General features: G+C 36.9%; 1 protein-coding gene across 4 annotated transcripts in view; it reads left to right on the top strand.

The window, feature by feature from the left end:
* The window catches only part of RMDN2 (regulator of microtubule dynamics 2), a 62,429-nt gene that overhangs the window by 16,285 nt on the left and 18,477 nt on the right, over positions 1 to 27,667 (top strand). For all 4 annotated transcript variants that reach the window (XM_045827841.1, XM_045827842.1, XM_045827840.1 and 1 more), the window contains 3 exons: positions 11,265 to 11,439; positions 12,737 to 12,839; positions 21,783 to 21,843. In XM_045827841.1, coding sequence (XP_045683797.1) covers positions 11,265 to 11,439; positions 12,737 to 12,839; positions 21,783 to 21,843 — 339 coding nt within the window. The remainder of the gene's footprint in view (positions 1 to 11,264; positions 11,440 to 12,736; positions 12,840 to 21,782; positions 21,844 to 27,667) is intronic.

Below are 27,667 nucleotides of genomic sequence, written 5' to 3'. Positions count from 1 at the left end.
TAGGTTTACAGTTGTTCATATGGAAAATAATACAATAATAAATAATAACACAAGAATAAACTGTTCTACATCCTCACAACTGCAAACCTGCTTTGCTTCTCCCTGTATGTTGCTCTATGTATCAACTGAGAAATTTTCATTTGTATGAGCCTCGTTAGCTGTATTTCTCATGCCACACATTCCACTGGCAGATAATGTTTTTACTAATACGAGGATCAAACCCTAAAACACTGTCATGGAATTATGTAGGCTGTATTAAAACCAGATATTTTAATTAAATACTTTTTAAAAATTATATTTTATTGATTTTGCTATTACAGTTGTCCCGGTTTTTCCCCCTTTGCCCTCCTCCCCCCGGCACCTGCCACTCCCTCAGGCAGTCCCCACACCGTTGCCCATGTCTGCAGGTCGTGCACATGTGTTGTTTGGCTGTGCTACTTCCTGTGCTGTACTTTACATCCCCATGGCTATTCTGCAACTACCGAGTTGTACTTCTTAATCCCTTCACCTTTCTTACCCATCCCCCAACCCCCCTCTCATCTGGCAACCATCAAAATGTTCTCTGTATCTGACTCTGTTTCAGTCCTACTTCTTTGCTTAGTTTGTTTTTTTAGATTTAATTGTTGACAGATCTGTATTTATCACCATTTGTTTGTTCATACTGTTCTTAAATAATTCATTTTAACATTTCCTATAATAATAGTTTGGTGATGATGAACCCCTGTAGCTTTTTCTTGTCTAGGAAGCTCTTTATCTGCCCTTCAATTCTAAATGATAGCTTTGCTGGATAGAGTAATCTAGGTTTTCATGACTTTGAATATTTTTTATCAGTCGCTTCTAGCCTGCAAAGTTTCTGTTGAGCAATCAGCTGATGGTCTTACAGGAGCTCCCTTGTAGGTAACTAGCTGCTTTTTTCTTAAGATTCTCTTTGTCTAACTTTTGTGGCATTTTAATTACAATGGTCTTGGTGTGGGTCTCTTTGGGTTCACCTTGTTTGGAACTTTCTGTGCTTCCTGCACTTGTATGTCTGTTTCCACCAAGTTAGGGAAGTTTTCTCTCATATAGGTTCCAATTTCTTTTTGTCTGTCTTCTCCTTCCAGCACCCCCATGATGCAAATTTTGGAATGCTTGAAGTTGTCCTAGAGGCTCCTTACACTGTCCTCATTTTTTGGATTGTTTTTTCTTCTTGCTGTTCTGATTGGCTGTTTTTGTTTCTTTATGTTCCAAGTCACTGATTTGATCCTCAGTTTCATCCACTCTACTGTTGATTCCCTGTAAATTGTTCTTCATTCCAATTAGTGTATCCTTCATTTCTGACTGGTTCATTTTTATGGTTTCCATGTCCTTTTTATGCTGTTGACGTTCTCTGAGTTCATCTGCTCTTCCCTAGAGTTCATTGAGCACCTTTATAACCAGTGTTTTGAACTCTGCATCTAGTCTCCATTTAGTTTAGTTCTTCTTATTGAGTTTTGTTCTGTTCTTCCATTTGGGCCATGTTTTACTTACCTTTTTAATGATTTTATTTATTTATTTTTAGAGAGAGGGGAAAGGCGGGAGAAGGAGAGGGGGAGAAACAACAATGTGTAGAGAAACATTGATCAGTTGCCTCTTGCACGTCCCCAACTGAGGACCTGGCCCTGACTGGGAATCAAACTGGCAACCTTTCTTTTCATAGGCCAGTACTCAATCCACTCATTTGCTCTATGTGTTAACTACTTTTTTTTCTCCCAGAGAAAATGATACTTTTAATCATATTTGAGTGTATTTCTTCTCATTCTATTTTTAAATTTTTATTTTCAATAGTATTTTTTTGTTTTTTAAAAATTTAATCTTTATTGTATTTTTTTACACTATCTTCATGTCCCCTTCTACCCCTCTGCCCTGAGCAACCACCACTGTTCTGCACATCCATGAGTCCTTTTTCCTCTTTGCTCAATCCCTCCATGCCCTCACACGACTCCACTAGCTGTCATCCTGCACTCCATCTATGAGTCTGAAAACTGTTTTTAATACACGTGTATGCATGTGTCTAGGAATTCACAGAACTCTAAAATCAGAGATAAAAATGTATATATAAGTTATTTTTATTTTTTAAAGTTAATATTTTCAGGTTTTTTCCAAAATTTTTATTTTATACTTTTAAATAAAATTTTATTTTAAAAAGTATCTCTAAAATTTTTATTTTTAAGAGTGAATATGTTTTCAAATTTTTTCTGTTATGTTATACAATGTTTATAAATATACTTATCAGAAAAACTAATGAGTGGACAATGCATATAGGCAGTTAAAAATACTTAAGTTAGAATGTAATTAATCTTTTTTTAAAAGAGTTTTAAATTTATTTTTAGACAGAGGGGAAGGGAGGGAGAAAGAGATGGAGAGAAATATCAGTGTGTGGTTGCCTCTTGTGTGCCCCCTACTGGGGACCTGGCCTGCAACCCAGGCATGTGCCCTGACTGGGAATCGAACCAGCAACCCTTTGGTTTGCAGGCTGGCACTCAATCCACTGAGCAATACCAGCCAGGGCAGAATGTAATTAGTCTTTTTAGAGGAAAGAAATTTGCATTATTTTCAATTATTGATCATAATAAAATATCCCCTAAATTTGTCATTGGGCTAAGATGTTATTTTTCTGTTTTCTCATTCCTCCCTGCCCCCTACCAGTACTATTTGTTGGAGACTGTCTTTTTTTTCCCTTAAATAGTTTTGTCAAAATCCATTTTACCATATACCTCAGGGTTTACTTCTAGGCTTTCTATTCTATTCTACTGATGTATATGTCTGATTTCATGCCAGTACACACTGTTTTCATTAGTATAGCTTTGTAAGAAGTTCTTCAATCAGGAAGTGTGAAACCTCTAACTTTGTTGTTCTTTTTCAAGATTGTTTTGGCTACTTAGGATCTTCCATATGAATTTTAGGATAGATTTTTCTATCTTTATGAAAGACATTGTTGAGATTTTGAGGATTGTACTGAATTTATAGATCACTTTGGGTAATATTGCCATCTTGACAATATTAAGTCTTCTTCAAACCTATGACATGAAATTTCCATTTCTGTCTTCTTTAATTTCATTCATCTATGTGTTGTAGCTTTCAGCATACAAATCTTTCACCTCCTTGGTTAAGTTTATTTCTCTATATTTTATTCTTTTTGGTGGCATATAAGAGTCATTTTCTTTATTTCCTTTTCAGATTACTCATTATTAACATATAGAAACAACTGATTTTTGGAAGTTATTTTGTATCCTGTAACTTTGCTGATGTTATTAATCCTTAATTTTTTGTGAAATCTTTAGGGTTTTCTACAAACAAGGTCATATCATCTGTTAAAAGTTCATTTTACCTCTTCCTTTTCAATTTAGATGCCCTTTATTTCTTGCTGTGGCTGGATTGTGTTGAATAGAAGTGGCAAAAACAGGCACTTTTGTCTCGTTCCTGATTTTAGAGGAAAAATTTTCAGTCTTTTGCTATTGAGTATGATGTTAACTGTGGGCTTTTCATATATGGTTGTTGTCATGTTGAGGTAGTTTTATTCTATTCCTAGTTTGTCCTGTATTTTCATCATGAAAGCGTGTTGATTTCTATCTAAAGCTTTTTTCTATACCAGCTGAAATTATTATTGTTTTCCCCCCTTGATTCTATTATTGTGGTGCATTACACTGATTGATTTTCATATATTGACTAATCCTTGCATTCCCAGAATAAATCCTATTTAGTCATAGCATATAAACATTTCAGTATGCTTTCAAATCTTTTTTGCTAATGTTTTATTAAGGATTTTTGCATCAATATTTATCAAAAATACTGTTCAATTTTTTTTAAAGTGTATTTGTTTGGCTTTGGTGTCAGGGTAATGGCCTGGTAGAATGAGTTAAGGAATGTTCTTTCTCTTTAACTCTTGGAGGAGTTTGAGTAATACTCATTTTATTTATTTTTTTGTTAAAAGAATTTATTTATTTATTTTTAGACAGAGGGGAAGGGAGGGCGAGAAACATCAATGTGTGGTTGCCTTTTGCACACCCCCTACTAGGGACCTGGCCTGCAATCGAACCGGCGACCCTTTGGTTCACAGAACAGTGCTCAATACACTGAGCCACATGAGCCAGGGCATACTCATTTTAATTATTCTTTAAATGTTTGTGGAATTCAGCAGTGAAGTTATGTGGTCCTGGTCTTTTCCTTGCAGTAGGAGGTTTTTAATTACTGATTCCATCTCCTTACTTGTTATAAATCATTCAGATTTTCTGTTTCTTCCTGATTCAGACTGGGTAGGTTGTGTATTTTTAGGAATTCATCCATTTCATCTAGGTTATCCAGTTTGTTGGTATACTATCCTTCATAGCACTCTCATTATCCTTTTTATTTCTGTAAAGTTGATAGTGATGGTCTCTCATTTCTGAGTTCAGTTATTTCATTCCACCCTCATTTTTTCTTTAACTAAACGTTTGTCAATTTTGTTCATCTTTTGGAAAAACCAACTTTTGGTTTTGTTAATTTTCTCTATTTTTTTTATTCTCTATTGTGTTTATATCTGTTCTATTCTTTACTATTTCCTTACTTCTGCTAACTTTGGGTTTAATTCACTTTTTCCCCCTGGTTCTCCAGGTGTGAATTTAGGTTGTGATTTGAGACCTTTCTTTTTAACAGATGCATTTACAGCCACAAATTTTCTCTTTTGCACTACTTTTGCCGTATCTCCTAACGTTTAATATAGAGTGTATTTGTCTTCTTTGACTCAAAATATTTTCTAATTTCCTTTGTGATTTCTTCTTTGACCCATTGGATATTTAAGATTGTGTTGTTTAAATTTTACATATTTGTGGATTTTCCAGTTTTCCTTCTGTTGTTGATTTCTAATTTCATTTCACTGAAATTAGAAGAGATACTTTGTAAGATTTTGATCTTTTAAAAATCATTAAGGCTTGTGTTGTGGCATAACATATCTACCCTGGAGAATACTACACGTGCACTTGAGAAGAATGTGTACTCTACTGTTGTTGAGTGGAGTGTTCTGGATATGTCTGTTAGGTCGAATTGGTCACTAGTTATATTCAGTTCTGTCCTGTTGATCTATCTGGTTATTCTATCCATTTTTGCAAGTGAGGTATTGAAGTCTCTAATAGTATTACATAGCTGTCTATTTCTCCCTTCATTTGTCAATGTTTGCTTCATATATTTAGGGACTCTAATGTTTAGTGAATATGTTTATTATTGTTACATATTCTTGACAAATTGAGTCTTTTATAATTAAATAATGTCCTTCTTTGTCTCTTGTAAGTTTTTAAGTAAAGTTCATTTTCTCTGATGTTAGTATAGTCAGCTCTGTTTTCTTCTAGTTATTATTTACATGAAATATCTTTTTATCTTTTTACTTTGAACCAGTTATCTGTCCTTAGTTCTAAAATGAGTCTCTTATAGACAACATATAGTTGATTCTGACTTTTTTATCCATTCTACCAACCCGTATCTTTTGATTGGGGGACTTAATTCACTTACTTTTAAAGTAATTACTAATAGGGAAGGACTTACTATTGCCATTTGTTATAACTCTTCTATGTGTCTTACATAGCTTTTTCCTTTCATTTCCTCCCTTAGTGCACTCCTTTGTGTTTACTTGATTTCTAAATGTATAAATTAGTTAAACTTACATTTTTTTACTTCATATAAATGAAATAATATGGTATGTACTCTTTTGTGTCTAGCTTTTCTCAGTTGACATTATTTTGGGATATTGATCCATTTTGTTGTGTATAGTTGTAGCTTGCTCATTCTCATTACTAAGTATTCCTCTATTGTGTAAATATACCACAGTATTTAAACTTTCTATTTTTAATAGTCATTTGATAGTTTCCTGTTGTGGAATATTATGACTGGATAAACATAGGTACACATTTCTTTCTTTTTTTAAAGATTTTATTTATTTATTTTTAGATAGAGGGGAAGGGAGGGAGAAAGAGAGACAGAAACATCGGTGTATGGTTGCCTCTCACGTGGCCCCTACTGGGGACCTGGCTTGCAACCCAGGCATGTGCCCTGACTGGGAATCGAACTGGTGACCCTTTGGTTCGCAGCCCACGCTCAATCTACTGAGCTACACCAGCCAGGGCCACATAGGTACACATTTCTATTAGGTATATTCCTAGAAGTGAAATTGCTAGATCCATAGAATACACATATCCAGCTTTCAGCTGCATTGCCACACATATTTCCAAAGCACATATACCTACTTACACTCCCATCAGCCATAGGTGAGAGCTCCATTTTCCCCACATCCTCCCCCACCCTTAGGATTTTGTCTTTTTCATTTTAGCTATTCTGGTAAGCATACAGTTAGAAGTGTATTTTTAAAATTATTTTTAAATGTTTATTTTTTGTCCACTACTTTTTAGTGGTGATTTCTAGTTTAGTTGTATTGGGAATAGAGAACACAGTCTACAGGGCAGATTATTATCTTCTGTGACCTGCTCTCTGACCTTGAGCACATGGCAGCTTCCCTAAATATTCCGTACGTGCTAGAGAAGAAAGTGTTCTCTAGATGCTCCATGTCTAGTTCTGTATGTGTTGGTTAGATCCGAGCTTGTTAATTTTGGTGTTTATATTGTATCCTTACTATTTTTTTTCATATATTTTATCCATTACTTAGAATTTTATGTTAAATATCTCCTATTCTAATTAGTGGATTTAATTTCTCTTTGTATATCTTTTAATTTGTGCTTCTTATATATTTGAAGCTTGTGTTTTTAGATGCATAGAAGTATTATTTTATGTCTGTCTTTAAATTGCTTTTCCCCCCCAAAGAATATTATGTCTGATATTCATGTCATTACTTTCTTTTTATTATAACTTTTTATTATATCTCTGGTGCATAAAATTGAATTAAAAATTCTCTTTAGCTCATGCAGACCCTGATGATTGGTTCATGCATGTGTCACTTTTACCCATTTCTTTGCTTAGTTGTAGATAATGTAATAAGTATCCATGAAGCCTCCTCCTAAAATCAAAGATAGGACCTAAACAATAATCCTCATGAAACCATTTGATCCCCTGCCAGCCCATAGTTCTGAATCTGTAATGTTCATTCCTGGCATTGTTTTTTGTATAATTTTATTGCATGTGTGTATTCCTTAAAAAACATTTAACTTTCATTGTTTTTATAGATGGGGGATCATACTGTATAGAATTTTAGGAGCTTCTTTTTCCACTTAATATAAGTGTGTTAAGACTCCTCTGTATTTTGCATGTGCACATCACCGCATTTCTCTCATTTCGACTGTTGCTTGATACTCATCCACTCGCCTGTTGGGCATGCAGGTTATTACCCTGCGTTTGCTCCTGTGAAAGTGCTGTTGTTGCTCTCCGCACACAGCTCTCCTTTGGTACCTATGTAGGGGACCTGGTCTGTGGAGGTTCAATATAGAAAGATGATGCTGAAGTGCCTTCCTAATTGGTTTTACCAATTCACATGCACATTGAGCCCTGTGGATGAATTTCCTCTCCAACATTTGGTGTTTTCAGACTTTTTAAGTTTGTAAATGAAAAGGTAAAACGGTGGCTCTTTGTGGTTGTTATTTGCATTTCTCATCACCAGTGAAGGTTTGACATCTTTTCTTGGCCACATGTATTTACTCACTTGGGAAAGCCTATTTATTATATTTTTGAGCATATTTCTATGGAGTTTAATGTGTTTTTGTTACTGAATTTGGGAGATATTTATGTATTCTTATTATTAATGTTCTGCAGTGATGTGTGTTACAAAATACCTGTTTCTGGCTTTTAAATAGTTTTTGTATTTTTGAAAGTATCTATTAATTAGCAGCAGTTTTTCATTTTAATATAGCCAAATTGATTACTCATCTATAATTAATAATTCTTTATATTTAATGCTTTTTTACTTAGTTAAGAAATATTTTACCCCAAAGAATGAAAGGTAATCACCTATATTCTCTACTTAGAGTTTAAAAACACTTTTAATTCTTTATACCATCTAGAGTTATTTTTAAATATTAAAAGGTAGAGACCCAATTTCATTTTGTTTTTGTAGAGACAGCCACTTTTTTCAGCTCAGTCCATACTGACGTGAGATCTGACATACCATCTCTGTTACGTTCCACATTTCCATATATGTGGGGGTACCCAAAAATGGGATTTATTTGTAAAGAATCGTGTATTTATTCTTACATGTTTAAACTTCAGTCACCTTCAAAGTACTCTCCATTTGATTCAATACACCTAGCAAGATGTTTTTTTTCCACAGCTCAAGACAGTTTTTGAACTCATTGATTTTGGTGCCTTTTAGTGCTTCTGCCATTTTTTGTTTCACCTCTCCCACATTAGCAGAATGTTTCCCCTTGAAGACTTTTTTTTCATGTGGGGAAACAGAAAAAGTCACTCAGGAGCAAGATCAGGTGAATAGGGAGGGTGGAGCATCAGGGTCAGGCAGTTTGGGGTTAAAAACTGCTCAACACTCAGCACAATGTGGGCAGGTGCGCTCATAAAATCACCCATCAGGAAATGGGCAGAAAAAGTCTTCAAAAAATATTCGCTGAAGCTGAACACAGCCTCTCACAACACTGCTGGTGCACTGGTACAGCACAGTCACCTAGTGGGGGAAGCCGGTACTACAAGGGGCCGCCCTCCGGAAGATAATTCCGGTTTTTTGGGGGGTTCCTCTTCATATGAATCAATTTGTTTCTGGCTCTGCTCTATTCCATCACTCACCCACTTATTCTTTTTTTTTTTTTAATCCTTACAGGAGGACATATTCTCATGGCTTTTTTTTTTTTTAAGATTTTATTTATTTATTTTAGAGAGGGAAAGGAGGGAGAGAGAAAGAGAGAGAGAAATATCAATGTGCGGTTGCTGGGGGGTTATGGCCTGCAACCCAGGAATGTACCCTGGCTGGGAATCGAACCTGGGACACTTTGGTTTGCAGCCCGCGCTCAATCCACTGAGCCAGGGCTCTCACCCACTTATTCTTGTACCAGTACACACTGACTTTAATTATTGTAGCTCTGTAATTGGTCCTCATTTCTGGGAGATAAATCTTCTTCCCCTGTTCTCTTCCTTCACCATAACTCTGACTATTCTAGGCTCTTTACCTTTCCATATCACTTTTAGAGTCATCTCATTACATTTCATGAAGATTCCTGTTAGTTTCATGAAATAGGGATTACATTGAATCTGTAGATTAATTTGGAGAGAATTTATGTATTTATAATATTGGGTGTTTCTAACTATGGACATGATATTTTTCTCATGCATAATAGGTCCCTTTATAAACATCTTTTAATGCATCTTTTATAATGTTCTCCATTGAATTTTTCCATATTTTATATTAAATTTATTCCTAGGTGTTTGATATTCTCTGAGATCATTATAAATTAAATATTTAATTATGCTTTTTAGGTTTTTTGCTCATAATATAGAAAAATGAAACTGACTTTTATATGTCAATCTTACATGTAGCCAACTTGCTAAGCTCTCCTGCTGGTGTTATAACTTTCAGACTTTTAAATGTTGTCTATGTAAATAATTATATCATCTTCAGTAAAACAGAGTTATATTACATTTGAAAAAGTATGTGAAACAGGCAGGGAATTGAACTACGTGGTTATACAGGGAAGAACAGACCCAGTAGAAGGGACAGCAAATACAAAGCTGTTGACTGTGACCAATGTGTTCAAGGACTCTTGAAAAAGCCAGAGTGCCTGGAGCGCTGCAGGCAGGGAGGGGAGCAGTGGACGAGGTAAGGGCACTGGGTTAAATCGTGTAGGGCCTTGTGGACCACTACAAGGACTCAGATTTTCATTCTGATCTGGACACCCCAACATTAGAGGTTTTGAGCACAGGGTGGCATAATTTGAATCAGGTTTTTCGAAGACCATTCTGGCTACTATGTGGAGAATAAACTGTAAGGCTCAAGGACTGCAGCAGGGAGATGTGATTACAGTAATCCAGGTGAGAGGATGGTGGCTCAGACCAGGGCAGTAGTGGGCAGAGGTGGTGATAAAGTGGCTGTCTTGTGGATCGACTTTGAGTATAGAACCCAGAGGAATTTCTGACAGACTGGATATTGCCTAGGAGAGAAAAAGAAGAGCCAAGGATGATTCTAAGTGTTTTGACTGGGCAACTGGAAGAATGAAGTTTCCATTAATAACATTGTTGAAGAAGTTGAATATCATTTCATATAGTGTCTTCTTTATAAGGGCTTTGAAATAAATTTATTTTGTATTGGATACAGTTGCACTTCTCTCAAAAACTTGTTTCATTTGCATCATTGTTAGTATTTTCCGGGGACTGTGAATACAAATTGGCTATTGGAAGATTTGTGTCCCTTGTAGTAAGGATATAGCTATTTAAAGTATGTGTATTTTTTTTATTTACCTCACTCACATTTGGCCTTGTTTTTATCTTTTCTCACTGCTTCTAATTAGTTCTCTGATATGTTATACATCCTTACATACCTCCTTAAAATCTTTTTAGAACAGGACAAGTTTTGAATAAAAAAAAGGAAAATGTGGAAGGTAGTGTGAATTTTTAAAAACTAAGCATTAGAACATCATCTGGAACTATACATATGTATGTATGCACAATTGTATTTGAGAGCCTGCTGAGCATTCAGGAGTGTTCAGTGCATTCCCACTGGGTGTCCAGTGCTGTTCTAGGCACCTGATACATCACTTGAGAAAACTAAGAACCCTGTTGTCAGGGAGCATGCAGTCTAATGGGGTGATACCAAAAAAAAGAATAGCACATGAAGTATACTGGTAAGTTATATAGTAGAGTAGAAGATGATACTTACTGCAAGAAAGAAATGCCAAGTGTGATAAGGGAGACTGGCGGTGAAGGGAATGGGTGGGTTGCAGGGTGGAGGTTGCAGTATCCGACAGAGTGGTCTGGGTGGGCTGCATGGAGATGATGACGTTGGAGCTGAGACTCCAAGGAGGTGAGGATATGAGGGAAGCGCATTCCATCAGAGGGAAGAGCGAGGGAAGGCCCTGAGGTAGCAGTGTGACTAGCATGTTTAAGGTGCAGCTGGGCCGCCAGTGTGGAGCTGAGCGAGTGAGAAGAGTGGAGGGAGCCGGAGAGGCGGTGTGGGCTGGGAGACAAATCGCTCAGGGCCTCGTGGACTGTGGCGAGGACGTGAGCTTTTTCTCTGAGTGAGAGGGTTTCAGCCTAAGAGTGGAATGATTTTTAAAGGACCACTCTGGCTACTATCCTATACCTTTCAAGAGAGTTGATGATTATTTCTGTGATTTTAGGTATATTACAGCTAACACTGACACAGAAGAACAGAGTTTCCCAGTCCTCCAAGCACTGAACACACACACTGAGGAACTAAACTTGGATGTCCTTCTGCAGAAGGCGGATCATTTACGCATGAACGAGTTCAGCAAGATGGAGAGTTTTGAATTACTTTGCGACCACAAAGAAAAGGTAAGAGAGATATGATAATAACATGCATGTATAGTTTTGATTTTTTATTAAATCTATCCTATTCATATTATAACTGTAGGAGTTGTGTCAGTTTACAGGAGCTAAATGACTGATGCAAAGTGTTTCTGTGATATGACTAAAAATTGTATTATATATTTATGAGAGTTTATTAGGCTCTAAGATGATAAAATGGGAATTAGAGATATTAGTATTCAGATTTACTGTATTTTGCTGTGTATAATACACACTGTTTGCTCAACTTTTTGAGGGAAAAATAAGGATGCTTATTATACCTGCATGGGTATTATGATTACATACCATGGGTATAGTAATGGGCGTATAATCCCATGTATAATGTGCACAAAAACGTGGGTACACATTATGCATGGCAAAATTCAAGGTACTTTGATTTTTATTAATTTGTTATATTTAATAAATATTTTATAAAAGATAAATAATAAGACACACTGCTACTCTTGGGGTGAAAGAAAAGTTACATTTTAAGTTTTCTGACTTATAGTTATTAACATAATAGTTATTCATGTAAGTATTTTAATCTACTTCTATTCTTCAGTGTTTAACGTTGGGATGAATTGGGGAAGCCCATTCCTGCCATTGTCACAATCACCACCACCAACACCATCACCACCATCACTACCAACATCAACACCAATATCATCACCATCACCATCACCACCAACACCAATACCACCACCACCACCACCAACACCAACATCAAAAATAAGAGTTTACAATATCCCAAGGAGGAATAAATCTCTTTCCCATAAACAAATGTAACCTTTGAGGATTTAGCAACTCTAAACACACTATCTAGAAGTTTTTTAATCTCTAGAATTATATTTAAGTAATTTAGGTAAAAAAAAAACAACTGCTCTTTTGAGTATTTGTGATCTGTAATAACTTACGGATATTATCTGAAATGCTCATTGAAACTTTGCATTGATAGTAGATAACTTAGAGAATAAATAAGAAGAGGATACTACAATCCAGGGAGAGTGGAGTGTGTGGATTCTGGCATCTGGCAATTCTGTCTTCTACATAGGTGTGGGGCTAATGTCTGAATAGTATTAATTGGTTTTAAGTTCCAAGTGTAACACTATATTAAGTTATTTTTGTAGCCATGAATATTGTAATTTAAAATGTTACATGCACAGGAATAAATTCAGTCATCTGTAAACACCAGCTTGCCTACCTAATCTGTTCAAGTTGCAGTGGGAAACATTTTCGGTTTGGTCAAGGTGCTGAGCTAGTCTGATGTGCAATTCTGTCTTTCCAGTTCAGAGATGAAATAGAGTTTATTTGGCGGTTTGCTCGTGCTTATGGAGACATGTATGAAATATCTACAAACACACAAGAAAAGAAACATTATGCTAACATTGGTAAGTATTTTGTAAAGTTTGGTTGTCCGCAAGTGGCAATTATTGCCTACAATAAAACACTAATGATTAATGATTAATGATTTTAATTAATGCTAAATTATCTTAGCTAAAACCAATATGTTTAATCCATTCTAGTATATCCTGCTACTGAAAAATACACATAGTCTAAACACAGAAAGGTTTTTTAGAACTAAGTATATGTTCTTTAAGAATGTTTGAATATATTAGAGGGAGCAACTGGAAAACTCAAATTTAGCTTTTAACGTTTATATAATAAAGCCACAGAAAGATGAGACATGAAGCGCTAATGTTCGAGAAGCAATAATAGGCAGACGACACTTATCCTCAAAAATAGTCTTTCACCACAATTAAAATAACCTTCCCACCCACTTCCTATAAGGTAGGACTCCAGGTGCCACAAAAAAAATAACTACTCAGACTTTAATTAGTTTTTTTCAACATTTATCTTGATAAAACAAGATTAACCTTGAGTTGATAATTGTTTTAGCTGAGTAATAAGTGCCTGGTTGTTTATGATACTGTCCTCTGTACTCTTCTGCTTATTTTTGAAATTTTCCATGATAAAAACAACAAAAGAAACAGCCAGAATGTCAAGCTGTTTGTACATACATACTTCACCTTGACTCTCACTGGACAGCAAAACTCTTTCTTGCAAGAAGTCCCTTCACTGCCACCATTTCTGTGAGCTTCAGGGTCATGATCTGACTAAAAACTTCTTTAATTCTTCTTTAATTCCAACGTCCTCTCTTTTGCAAGCTTTCCTTGTCTAAGATAACATGAGGAAGAAACAGCAGGAAGATGATGATACTTCAGATTTCCTCCCAGTCTCTTTTTCTGTCCTTTTTATTTCCAAGAAGGAAGTATTTCCAAACTTCTGTAATTACATTTCTTCCGAGGTAGATTTCCTTGCCAGTTGACCTCTGCACTGTGATTCTCTCAGTGGGGAGTGGATGAGAGGGATCCTCTTGTTCTTCACAAATCCATCATCAGTTTGTGGGGCAGTTTTTCCACAGCAAGTCATCTTGCAGGCCACAGACAAAATGGAATTCTAGAGAAGAGATTTATTAACCTGAAGGTAAATAAAAATGTAACCAAAGAGAACAAACTGATTTTTTATATCTACTAAGAAAATCAAAGTATATCAATATAAATTGTTCTAAGATTCATCATATTAAATACATTTAAAAACTTATTGTATTTTTTCCATTACCATTTAGCCCCCTTATACCGACCACACCCTGGCAGCTACCACCCTGTTATCCATGCCCATGAGTCCTTTATCCTTTTTGCTCGGTCCCTCCACCCTCTGACCCCCAGCACCCCACCCCCGCAGCTGTCGTCCTGCTCTCTATCTATGAGTCTCTCTATTTTGCTTGTTAGTTCAGTTTGTTCATTAGATTCCACATATGAGGGAAATCATATGATATTTGTTATTCTCTGACTTATCTCACTTAGCATAATGTTCTCTAGGTCCATCCATGCTGTTGCAAAGGGTAAAATTTTTCTTCTTTTTTACAGCCATATAGTATTGCTTTGTGTAAATGTCCCATCATTATTTTATCCCTCATCTACTGATGTGCACTTGGGCTGCTTCCATATCTTGTTGATTGTAAATAACACTGCAATGAACATACGGGTGCTTATGTTCTTTCAAATTAGTGTTTTGGGTTTCTTCAGATATGTTACCAGAAGTGAGATTGCCGAGTCAAAAAGGCAGATCCATTTTTAATTTTTTTGAAGTATCTCTATACTGCTTTCCACAGTGGCTGCACCAACCTGCATTCCCACCATATCCTCACCAGCACTTGTTGTTTGTTGATTTATTGATGATAGCCATTCTGACAGATGTGAGGTGATATCTCATTGTGGTTTTAATTTGCATTTCTCTGATGGTTAATGACATTGAGCATCTTTTGTCTATTGGCCATCTGGATGTCCTCTTTGGAGAAGTGTCTGTTCATGTCCTTTGCCCATATTTTAATTCGATTGTTAGAGTTTTTTTGTATTGAGTTTTGTAAGTTCTTTATAAATTTTGGATATTAACCCCTTATCAGATGTGTTGGCAAATATGTCCTCCCATTCCATGGGTTGTCCTTTCAGTTTGTTCATGGTTTGCTTTGCTGTGCAAAAACTTTTTAGTTTGATATAATTTTTGTTTATTTTTTCTTTTGTTTCCCTTGCCTGGGGAGATATAGCAGGTAAAATATTATTACAAGCAGTATCTGAGATTTTACTGCCTATGTTTCCTTCTAGGATTTTTATGGTTTTGGGTCTAACATTTAAGTCTTTAATCCACTTTGGATTCATTCTTGTGTGTGGTATAAGAAGGTGGTCTAGTTTCATTTTTCTGCACATATCTGTCCAATTTCCCCAGCACCATTTACTGAATAAACTATCTTTAGCCCATTGTATGTGCTTGTTTCCTCTGTCAAATATTAATTGACTGTAAATGTGTATGTTTATTTCTGGGCTCTCTATTCTGTTCCATTGATTTGTGTGTCTGTTTTTATGCCAGTGCCATGCTGGTTTGATTACTATGGTTTTATAGTATAGTTTGATATTAGGAAGTGTGATTCCTCCAACTTTGTCCTTCTTTCTCAGGATTGTTGTTGCTATGTGGGGCCATTTGTGGTTCCATATAAATTTTTGAAATATTTGTCTAGGTCTGTGAAATATGTCATTAGAATCTTGATAGGAATTGTGTTGAATCTATAGATTGCTTTGGGTAGCATGGAAATTTTAATGATGTCAGTTCTTTCTGTCCATGAACACTGTATGTGCTTCCATTTATTTGTATCTTCTTCCATTTCTTTCTTCAGTTTCTTTTTTTTATGTCTAATTTTTATTCTGAAATGTAAAGCTCTTCTGAATTACAGTTGATGTACAATACTGTATTACTTTCAGCTGCAGAACATAGTGAGATTTAACATTTATATATCTTACAAAGTGATCACCACAGAAGATCCACTATCCATCCGTCACCGTACAAAGTTATTGTGATACTAATATTAATAATCCTTATGTTGTACTTTGCACCCCCATGGCTTATTTACAAGTTTCTACCTCCTACTCCCCTTAGCCTTTCTCCCCATACCCCCACCACCCATCCCTCTGGCAATGATCAGTTTTTCTATATCTATGGGTCAGTTCGTCCTGTTTGTTAAGTTTTTTAGATTCCACCCCTAAGTGAAATGATACAGTATTTGTCTTTCTCTGACTTAATTTCCTTAGCATTATACACTCTTGGTCAGTCCGTGTTGTTGCAAATGGCAAGATCCGCTTCTTTTCTGGTGGTGCCACATCCTGGTACATTGTGTGCACGTGCACACACATCCACTCCTTTACCCATTTATCTGGTGATGAACACCGGAGCTGCTTCAATAACTTGGCTACTTTAAATAATGCTGCAGTAAACAGAGATGCATGCAGCTTTTTGAATTGTTCCACTTCTGGGGGCTTACCTGAAGAAAACAATTGCTGGGTCCTTCTTTGTCTCTTGTTATATAGCCTCTGATTTAAAGTCTTTTTGTCTGATGTAAGTATTGCTATCCCAGCTTCTCTATTTTTTTTTTTATTTCCATTTACATGAGGTATCTTTTCCATTTATTTATTTCCAGTCTCTGTGTGACTTTCAATCAGGAGTCTCATGGAGGCAATGTAGGCAGGATATGTATAACCCCCCCCCCTTTCTTTTAAACTATTCAGTCATCCTGTTTATTCAATGGAGCATTTAGTCAACTTCAATTGAAGTAATTATTGATAGCTATGTCCTTATTGCCATTTTAATTGTTTCCATACTACATTATAAGTGGTTGGTCTACTATCTTTACTATTTGTTTGACTTTACCAGTACATATTTTTTCATCTTTTTGGCCTTTTCTACTTAAAGAATCCCCTTTAACATTTCTTGTAATGCTGGTTTAGTGGTGATGTACTCCTTTAACTGTTGCTTGTCTGAGAAAATCTTGACCTCTCCTTCTATTCTGAATGATAACCTTGCTGGGTAGAGTATTCTTGGTTGTAGGTTTTTTTCTCTCATCATGTTGAATATATCATGCCACTCCCTCCTGGCCTGCAAAGTTTCTGTTGAAAAGTCAGCTGACAGTCTTATGGGAATACCCTTGTATGTAACTAGTTGTTTTTCTCTTGCTGCTTTTAAGATTCTCTCTTTATCTTTAACTTTCAACAACTTAATTATAATGTGTCTTGGTGTGTGTCTCTTTGGGTTCATTTTGTTTGGGACTCTCCATGCTTCCTGGACTTGGATGTCTGTTTCCTTTGCCAAGTTAGAAAAGTTTTCAGCCATTATTTCCTCAAATAGGTTTTCTGTCCCTTTCTCTCTCTCTTCTCCTTCTGGGACCCCTATGACTTGAATGTTAGTATGCTTGATGGTGTCCCATAGGTCTCTTATGCTATCTTCGTTCTTTTTAATTCTTTTTTCTTTTTGATCTTCCAGCTGGGTGACTTCCACTATCCTGTTTTCCTGGTTGCTGACCCATTCTTCTGTGTCATCAGATTTGATGTTGATTTTCAGATTGATGTTGATTTCCTGCAATGATTTTTTCATTTCAATTGTCCCTTTCCTCACTTCTGTTAGGTCCTTTCCTAGAATTTGTAGGTCTTTGTTCAAGTTGCTAAAGTTCTCACTGAGTTCATTCATTTGTCTGCACAGTTGAAAGAGCGTCTTTATGACTGTTACTTTGAACTCTTCATCTAGTAGACAGCTGACCTCAGTTGCATGTAGTTCTTCTGGGGTTTTGTCCTTTTTTTTTATTTGGAACGTATTCTTTTCTATCTTCATTTTGCCTGTTTGTTTTTATGTATTGTATTAGGTAGTTAAGAGAAATCTCTTGGTCTTGAAAAAGTGGCCTTATTTTCCCACGGGGCCCTAATTTCAATGTCCCCCTTGTTACCAGAGCCAGGTGGTCTACAGAGGGCACTAATATAGCCTCCTGTTGTGGCTGGGCCACTTCTGTGGATACACTAGCAGGCAAGGCTGCTGCTATCTGGCCTGCTGGCTGTGAGGCCTGGCCACAACTGTTGCAGACTCACTGGAATGCAGGGCAAGGCTTTGATGTGGCTGGCTGCAAAGCCCTCCCCTGCTGCTGCAGACACACTGCTGTGTGCTGGTGCTGAGTGAGGCTGCCCACGGTGTGTGGCAGGCCAGGAAGTGCTCTGGAGGGGTACTACCCTGGGTGGACCCTCAGGGAAATGCCAGGGTGGGGCAAACAGTGTTAGCAAGGTTAATGGACAGTGTCAGACCAGCCAGGTTAGAGGAAGGGGAAAAATGGTACCCACCGGCACCTGTGGCATGAGCAAGTTCCAGCAGATCCCTGTCCCTCCAGTACACACCCTAAAATTAGTCAATGAATCACCTTCACGTATGACCTAGCTGCTTTTTAAACTGCTCCCTCTGCGCCAGAACAGGGAAGGAGCGCAACCTGGGCTTCCTACAGCCCGTTAACTCTCCCAGATGTGAGCCTCGCTGGTTTTCAAAGACAGCTGTTATGAGGGCTCCACTTCCTGGTTCAGGTCAACCAGTTTAGGGTTCAGACCCTTTGCTCTCTAGGGGCGACCTCCGAGGTTGTCATAACCCTCCCACTTGTGAGTCACTGCATCAGGAGTAGGGAGTAGGGTAGGTGCTGACTAGGCTTAGTCTCTACCCCTCCTACCCTTTTCAATATGGCTTTTACTTTGTCTGTAGTTATAGAAAACCTTTCTGCGAGTCTCCAGGTGGTCTCAGAGATAGCCGTTCTATATGTTGCTGTTTTGGTGTCAATGAGAGGAGGTGAGCTCAGGGTCTTCCTACTCTGCCATCTTGAACTTGAAGCCAGGGGCCTTGCTCTTGAATGTCAATTCAGCTTGTCCGTGAAAACCCGTTCCCTCCGCTTGGTGCCCTGCCCTTGCAGAAAATGTGCCTCCGCAGCGGACCGCCCGAGTCACTCTCTTCAGTTTCTTATAATTTTCTGTATAGGTCTTTCACATCCTTGGTTAGGTTTATTCCTAGGTATTTTATTCTTCTTGAAGCAATTGTGAATGGGGTTGTTTTCTTACTTTCTGTTAGTTCATTGCTGTCATATACTAAATGCAACTGATTTCTCGATATTAATTTTGTGTCCTGCTACTTTGCTAAATTCATTCACTGGATTCTAGTAGTTTTTTGATGGAATTTTGGGGGTTTTCTATGTAGAATATCATGTTATCTGAAAATAAGGATAGTTTTACTTTTTCCTTTCCAATTTGGATGCCTTTTATTTTTTCTTCTTGTCTGATCGCTATGGTTAGGACTTCAAGTACTATGTTGAGTAAGAGAACTGAAAGCAGACATCCCTGCCTTGTTCCCAATCTTAAGGGGAACGCTTGTAGTTTTTGCCCCTTTGAGTATGCTGCTGGCAGTGGGTTTGTCAGATATGGCCTTTATTATGTTTAGGTATGTCCCCTCTATTCCCACTTTGCTGAGAGTTTTTATCATAAATGGGTGCTGGGTTTTTATCCAATACTTTCTCTGCATCATTCATATAATCATGTGGTTTTTATCCTTCATTTTATTATGTGGTGAATCACTTTTATTGATTTGTGAATGTTGCACTAACCTCACATTTCTGGAATAAATCCTACCCAAGGCATTAGGTCTCCTTCTGTATTTCAAGGTAGAAATATTATAGCAAAATAGGCATGTTCTCTGCCTATAGAGGACCTTATGGCTTTGTGGGAGAGGCAGTATTATTCAAATAATCGTACACATAAAGAAACAAACTGGAAAACGTTGCTAGTAAAGAAGGAGGCCTGTGTGCAGAGAGTGTGTAACAGGAGGATATGGCAGCACGGGCGGACGTTGGCGCAGGGCAGTCTTCCCTATAGAGGTGATGGTGTCACGTAGATAAAATTACTTGGGGTCTGTTTCCAAATGGAGTGGGAGTTTAATTGAGTTAATATATGAGCTGGTAAAAATGGAAGGAGAAATAGGCTGGAGGAATTTTAGGGACAGGAGTGGAGTATAGATTAAAGTAGGATATACCCAAAATAAGAGAAAAGTTTATTGTGTCAAAGAAAAAGCAGTAAAGCCTCAGAGGTGTTCATTTAGATATTCAAAATAAATTTTAAAAGTTGCTTTTCTTATGCATTTGAGAAATATTTATTTAAAATTACTGAGTCCAGGAGCAATGGTAGAATGAAGGGTGAAGGGAAGGAGAGGAGGGAGGGGAGGAGAGATGTAACTATGACCAAGACAGTGGGACTCGAAGGAACTTACTGTGTAGAACAATACGGAGACGGCCAATTGTCACTCAGTGGACAGGTCATAAGTGCTTGGTGCTGGCAAAGGAAATACATTGGAGCTGAGATCAGCCATTGAGGGCCATTGGAACTCGGTATGAGGGAGGAAGAGTGCTGAGTGTTCTTTCTCACGGTAGCATCTTGAAATTGTTATCCGAGGGAAGATTTGGTTCCTGGAGAATGCAGAAGTCTTTCATAAAACTCAAATTGGGGTATGCCATTATGTAGTACATCTTTTGAAGTGCTGTGATTGATCATAACCTGTATTAGATATAAAATGTGAGTCTTATATCTAAAGGAACATTGTTATAATTTCCAGAATTAAATGATCGAGACAAATGCCTCAAATAGGTCACCAAATACAATTCTGTAAGTGGAATGTCTTTCCTTCCAGCCCTCAGCTGCATAAATGAGGCTGTGAAACCGGACTGTGTATTACCCAGCCTCCTTTTCTATTCTCTCCCGCATTGTAGGCTTGTGGTAGTGTACTGAAAGCTGTTTGTGTTCACTTGGCAACATAGCTACAATGTTGATTTGGTTGTATTGTTTGCACATTAAAAAGTATTTATGCTTTACAATTATTTATTTATGAATTACAAACTATCTCAATATATGTCCACAATGCAATATCAGTTATTATTAAAATACCTTACTGTTTAATTTTTTTCCAGTTTATGGAGCTTTCTGCACAAAGTACTTCTCTTACTGGCTAGAACTCTAAATTACCACCTTAACAAATTAACAAATAGGAGAATAACTCTTATAAAGATTTATAAACATTATGTTTTTTTTTTATTTAGAGGGGCATTATTTAGAGGGGCATTTTGTGAGTCCTTGGATATTCTTTCCAAGGCAAAAAAAAAAAAAAAGGAGCTGGGAAAAAGGAGATGGTATAAAATAAAATAGGCCATTTTTGAGAAAACTTTTCAGAATGTGGTACAGGTTTGCTGCAAGCGTTTGGATTTTTCAAGTCAATAAACAAACCTCTATTCAAAGTAATTATTACATTATTAAGAGTTATTCTAAACTAATTAAAACGATCTGGGAGACTTATTTACGTACTGAGCCTGTTTTTTACTGTGAATGACACGGTGCAGACTTCTCCGGGCTGCCTTCCCTTGCTCGTTTAGCGGAGTTACTTACTCTGTTCTCTGCTGTGCTTTTTTTTTTTTCACCTTGCTTTTATTTTTTTGCATGTAATTTGTTTGTTTACAGGCTTGTTTATATGCCTACTGTGAGCCCTTGAAACTCAAGAACTGTGTCTTATTTGACTTTTTGCTTCCAGAAGCACACATAACATGGCACTTAGAAGGCACTCAACAAATGTTAGTTAAGTCAGTTACAAAACAATTTCTGTTAATGCTTTTAAATAATAATTGAATGACTTTTCTTGCACTTGGTTAAATCGCTTAGTCTGGTGGGTCTCAAACTTAAGCATACATCAAAATCACAGGTGACTTGTTAGAACACATTGCTGAGTCTCAGAATTTGTGATCAACGAAGTCTCCTATGTGGCCAAAAATTTGCTTTCTAACAAGCTTCCAAGTGATCTTGGGACCATACTTTGGAAACCACTCATCTAAATCAATAATCTACCCATTACCAACTCACATCGAGGAACTAAGTATAAGTACGTTTATCTTTCAGGAAAGACATTAGGTGAGAAAGCTATAACTAGAGCACCCATGAATGGACATTGTCATCTGTGGTAAGTACATAGAACTTATGCAGTCTTTTAAAATTCTAATATGCCTCTATAAATTACAATGAAATTTAAAAATATTATTGACCATTTAACCTGTCACATTCACTGAAAAATATATCTAGTAAATAACACTAATGGTTCTTGTTCTATTTATTTTCATGTATTTTTTAATATGTATATTTTAAGTATATTTAAGGTAAACTTTCATTGAACATTGACTCATAAGTGAATCTATCAAGTTCAGTGGCTTTGAATTTGACGAATTCTAATTAAAACTAACTTAATATAACATTTTATTTGAAAACAAATAGTAAAATGATTCTGTGATTCTAATTCAAATGTAGAAAGAATGCTTCACAGAATAAATGCACATCAGCCATATCTCATACCTTGATGAGTAAAGGTGTACGAATTCTGCAGGGTAAAGAAAAGCCGTTTATAATATAAGAAAGCTCAGACAAAGGATGTTTCATTAGTGGGATGGGTGTACGTGAATATCCTTGGAGCAAAAAACATTTATCCTCGAGTATGTTTTATTTTGAATTCTTCATATGTATAGAATTATAAAGCACAAACAAGAAGAAAATATTTTTAATCAATATTCCTTTTACTTGTAGTTGGATTTTTGCAACATTTTTTAGTTTCCTAGGTTTTTTTTTTCCCTCCCTAGCAATACAAGTACTTTAGGTACTAGGAAGATATAGTAATAAATTAATTTGAGCCTTCTCTCAGACCTAGGTTTCCAGAAATCTGTTCTTCTTCGAGATTATTTTATTCTTCTGGGGCACTCTGAGGCAAAATCTCTCTCAAAATGTGTCCCTTTCCACAGGTCGATGTCTATCCCACAGGAAATCCATTTTTGCCCCACCAACTCTGGAAATGTACCCAGTTTTCCCAAAGTAGACCTCCTTCTTGACTCTGCCACCGAGCAGGGGGAGCTCCACCCACACTTTCATCTCAAAACTTCCCTGGGCAGAAGGCATCATTCTTTTATATCCCCTAAACTCCAAGGGATGCATGCAAAATAAGAGATCTTTTGAAGCTGCCTTCACTTGCCCTAATAAGAGATGTAAGCCTACCCGCTGCCCTCTCCCATAAGAAGGTGAGAGGTGGAACCCACCGTACCTACCACTTCTCTTCATAGAACTCTCACTCCACGTCTCTCTCGCCCGCAGTGAATTCTTTGCCTTCTCTTAGACAGCCTGGAGAGAGGTGAAGGGCTAAGCCTGGGAGTACCTGTGAATCATTTTCTTAGCATGTCACGCATGCATAGTAGAGTGTCTTGCTTTAGGAATTGGAGTACCTAATAGATCGGTGTTGTCCTGTGCCCTTGGTACCTCTGCCAGAACTCTAGCAGAAAGGTAATTTTGCAGTCAACATCCTGGTACATATCTTCATAATGATGTCCCCAATATATAAGTTTCTTGGCTATTATTTCTATAGCTAATTATACCTTTCTTATCTAATTTGTATAATAATATTAATAAATTAACATGTATGCATTTGGTACTTAATGTTCTTCTACTTTTAATAGTAATAGCAATGAATTTTTACTGATCTAGCCACACTCTCTTCATCTCCTTCCATGACGGAGGTGTTTAGGAGCTGGTTAGCTGGATTTAGATACAGAGGAACACCCCAGTTCTTTTCTTCACTAAGCTGTTCCTCCTCTTTCTCTTCCTCCTCCTTCTTCTCCCCCTTCTGGGCTGCTTTTCCTCTGCTCTCCTCTCCTGTTGCCCTTACTGCATCTGCATCCAAGAAGAATCACATTAAAAATGTACATTTGATGTTCATTCTCAATTTGAGGGCAATTATCAGTGTGAGCTTCCAAATTGTCATAGGGGAAAATGTTGACTCTTCTTTGAGGCCTTCGTAAGTACCATGACATCCGTCTTCTGAGGACAGATGGAGCTGAACCCTCTCTGAGCAGGTTGCGCAGTCTCTTGCGCATTAACCTGGCTGCTTCTCCTTTGTTCGTCAGGATTTTTTACACTTTTTGTTGTGAACAATTTGTTATTTTTATAACCACAGGATTTAACCCCGAAGTTAAATCTTATCAACATATACCCATAGTAATGATCCAATTGTGTTCCACATATTTCTTATTCAATATCAGATTTTATAATAGTAAAAAATATTAAAATCTAATCAGCTGATTAAAATGTAACAAATTCTAATGTCAGTTTTGTCTAAATTCTTGAAATGTATATAATGTATTTACTGAATACAAGAGTTCATGTTCATATAAATAGTAGAGGCTTAGGGTGATAAAAAAAGAAATTAAAACTTGAGAAGCAATAGGTAAAATTTAGGTTTACCAATTCCATTATTAAAATAAAATGTAGTGAAAGGGTTGTATTCTGCTGGAATCTCTGTTAGTCTGTTAAGACATTTTCTTATTCACTCAGCATAGACGACAAACTGTGGCCTGCAGACCAAAGCCAGCTACCTTCTGTTGTAAGTGAAGTTTTATTGGAGCACAGCCCCACCCTGCACTTGTGCCCAGCCATGAGTGGGATGGTTGCAGCAGAGACTGTCTGCCCCCAAAGTCTAACGTGTTTGCCAGCTGGCCCACCGTTTACAGGGTTATGTGATGGTTTACGAGCCTTCCTTCTGAAATAAAAGATGCAGTCTTTAGGCATAATTATTGTAAAAGATTAACATCAAGGGAATAGTTGAAAAACAGCATTATTTTAAAGATTTGTTTTTCATCTTCATGTAACTTTAAGGCTACATGAGCTTTCTGTTCTGGAATCAAGAGACTAAAACCACCAATGAATTTGCAGTTTGTTAGCCAAAGTGGCCTGACCTTAATTATAAATAATGTCTTACATATTTTGTGCTCTACTGTGCACAAATTATGTCCATATGCCTCATAGCATGTGATTCGCAGAACAGCTTCTTCTCATTTTATAGATAGGGTAAGCAAGGCAGTGTGTGTGTGTGTGTGTGTGTGGTGTGATATGTAGATTAGTAACCAGTGTTCATGCAATAAGTGGAAAAATAAGGCAGACCTTATATTCTTAAATACTCAGGATTCTCTTCCATTGTTCTTCCTCTGCTTTCTCACAGTATAGATGGCATTCATGCTTGGTCAGAAGTGCCGCAGAGAAGCTAGTGGAGTTGTTCTAGTAGTTTTTGAAACAAGAATGTTTGTGGATTATTGTTCCACATCAATGCCACTAAAGAATTTTTGTCAAAATGCGTGTGGTTAGAATGACCTCTAGATGGAGGTAATACACCATATTGTGAACTAACTTCCTTTGGAGTTCCCATCAGCATAAGAGTTTAGGAAATGAAACTTTAAATTACCATTTTAAAGATGAATACTAGAAAAAAACACAGCACACACCCAGAGACACAGGTAGAAGAGGAGTGATGATCCTTCGGGGACAAGTGTGCAGGTGAACTTCGCACTTATGGTAAGTAGGGAGATAAATACTGCTTTAGAGTTTAAAAAACCAGACTTCAAAAGGATTCTGAAAAACAGGACTCTAGTGACAGGTTGTATAAGGGAAAACTGTACCTGTTTCTTATGATGATATTCATGAGTCACGGTGTTTTTCTTTCTCGGAGTAACTCAGAGAAAAGGTGGTGAGAACACTGTAAAAGCCTAGAACAGCATGCATCGATCTCATGTTCAGAAACAGAAGAATGATCCCACCACTGTACACCAGTGAATGTAGAACCTTTCTCTTTGATTCCAGCGTTGATAGTCAGGTTGTTCTGTGAATCTGTGGATAAGGACATTCAAGTAGATGCAACATAGACTTTTCTAAAGATGTGACATGATCTTATTTATTTATTTATTTCTTTGCTAGAAGGCATTAAGGCAGGTCCACTCCTTAAACCCTTGTGAACAAGATGTAGAAATGCATGGAAACTTCTGGGCTGTCCATGCTGACAGGAGGGTTGGGGCCTCACTTATTCGACAAAATAACTACGGACAACAACATTGTCGGTCTGGAGATGGTTCTAGAGTTCCAGGTCTATGTTTTAGTCATTTTGTCCATGGGTGAAGATATGGAAGGTGTGCTTATAAAAGTTTCAAAATAACACAAATTACAATGAACAGGGAGTATGATGGATGACAGTAGTAACCCCAAAGAATTTCACATACGAAGCAGCCCAAGTGTCCATCAGTAGATGAGCAGATAAAACAACTATGGGACATTTACACAATGGAATACTACTCGGCCATAAAAAAAGAAGAAAATTTTACCCTCTGAGACAGTGTGGATGGACCTAGAGAACATTATGCTAAGTGAAATAAGCTCGTCAGAGAAGGACAAAAACCATACAATTTTACTCATATGTGGAATCTAATGAATAAACTGAACCAACACGCAAAATGGAGACAGGCTCAGAGAGCAGGATGACAGCTCAGGGGGTGGGGAGGTTGGGGGATGGAGAGGTTGAGCAAAAAGGAAAAAGGACTCGTGGGCATGAACAACAGTGTGGTGATTGCAGGGGGGAGGGAGGTAGAAGGGAGATAAATGGTATTGAAAAAATACGATAAAAATAAATTTTAAAAAAGATACTGAACATGGTGTTACTGGGGGTAAATATAGAAGGAGTGATGGAGAAACAATGTCAAAGTTTAAGGACATTAGGTAAAAAATAGAAATTTGAGTAAAGTAGAATTTAGTTAATAATTTATTAATGTTGATTCATTGTAAAAATGACATATCAATATTAATATGTCAATATTGGTGCAGTGTTGATAAATACACTATAGTGAAGTAAGATGTAAAAAGTAGAGAAAACCAGATATGGGTGTATGGGAACTCTGTACTAGCTTTGCAGCTCTCTTGTAAATCACAAGCTATTTTAAAATAAAAGTTTATTTTTTGAAAGTAGCCTAAGGTATTAAGTACAAATAGGTTATGACACCCATGGCAAAAACAGGGAGTTTGGAGATGCAGTCCTGTGGGATTTTGCTCCATGTTCTGGAACTCTTTGAGAGGAATGACAGAACAGAATGACAGAGAGCATGTCAAAAAACATGAGGAGGCTGGAGGCGACAATAGCAGTTGTCATGAGTGAGCTCGAGAGTCTTTTTCCTGTAATCTTTCCTTAAATTCTCTCGTGGCTGCAGAGATGTACGTGAAGTGCCGTCTGATTTTACAATTTGCAAGGAGTAGTACCTCCTTATCTGGTTAAGTTCTCCCATTACTTTTAATAGGTTGGTTTAGCCATCACTCTTGCTTCCGCTGTCATAGGTTCCTTTGATTGTGTAGAAACTGAAAATTCAAGAGATCAAAAAGTTGTCATTGAAAAGCAGCCATTTCATTGGTTGTGCATGTTATGTGAATTATGTGATCTTTTTCATCCAGAAATGGTCTTAGTATTCCAAAAGGAGAAAATTGTTTGCTTCATATTTATACTCAAAAGTTATGCTTACCCACAGAAACAACAAAGATAAATACCACTCAGAGTCACCTTTTTCAGTTCAGTTATGACAGTGCAAGTAAAAGTGAACACCTACTTTTGAAATACTTTAGTAAATGAATATTTTGCCTCAGACAGAAACACTCTAAAATAAATACTCCAAAGACTTTTGAACAGACAGAAACACTCTGAATGTGAAAAGTAATATATCCCCAATTTTTAGAGTAAGCAAATTACTGAACAAATATCACACCCAATTTATAATCAGTAAATAATCATTGATTGATTATAAATTATTTATAATTTATGTAAACTTTGTATTCCCAATGGAAAAAAGTAAATAATCCATTGGTTTCTCTATTCTAATAATACAGGTTTCCACGGAAGGATTGAAGGACACGGGGAATTTCTTGGAAAAGCATATTCTCAAATTATC

The sequence above is a fragment of the Phyllostomus hastatus genome, unplaced genomic scaffold (assembly GCF_019186645.2).
Source record: "Phyllostomus hastatus isolate PE091 unplaced genomic scaffold, TTU_PhHast_1.1 phas_scaffold_78, whole genome shotgun sequence".
NCBI lineage: Eukaryota > Metazoa > Chordata > Mammalia > Chiroptera > Phyllostomidae > Phyllostomus > Phyllostomus hastatus.
The sequence above is the reverse complement of the archived record's forward strand: the minus strand, read 5'-3'. Positions and strand labels throughout refer to the sequence as shown.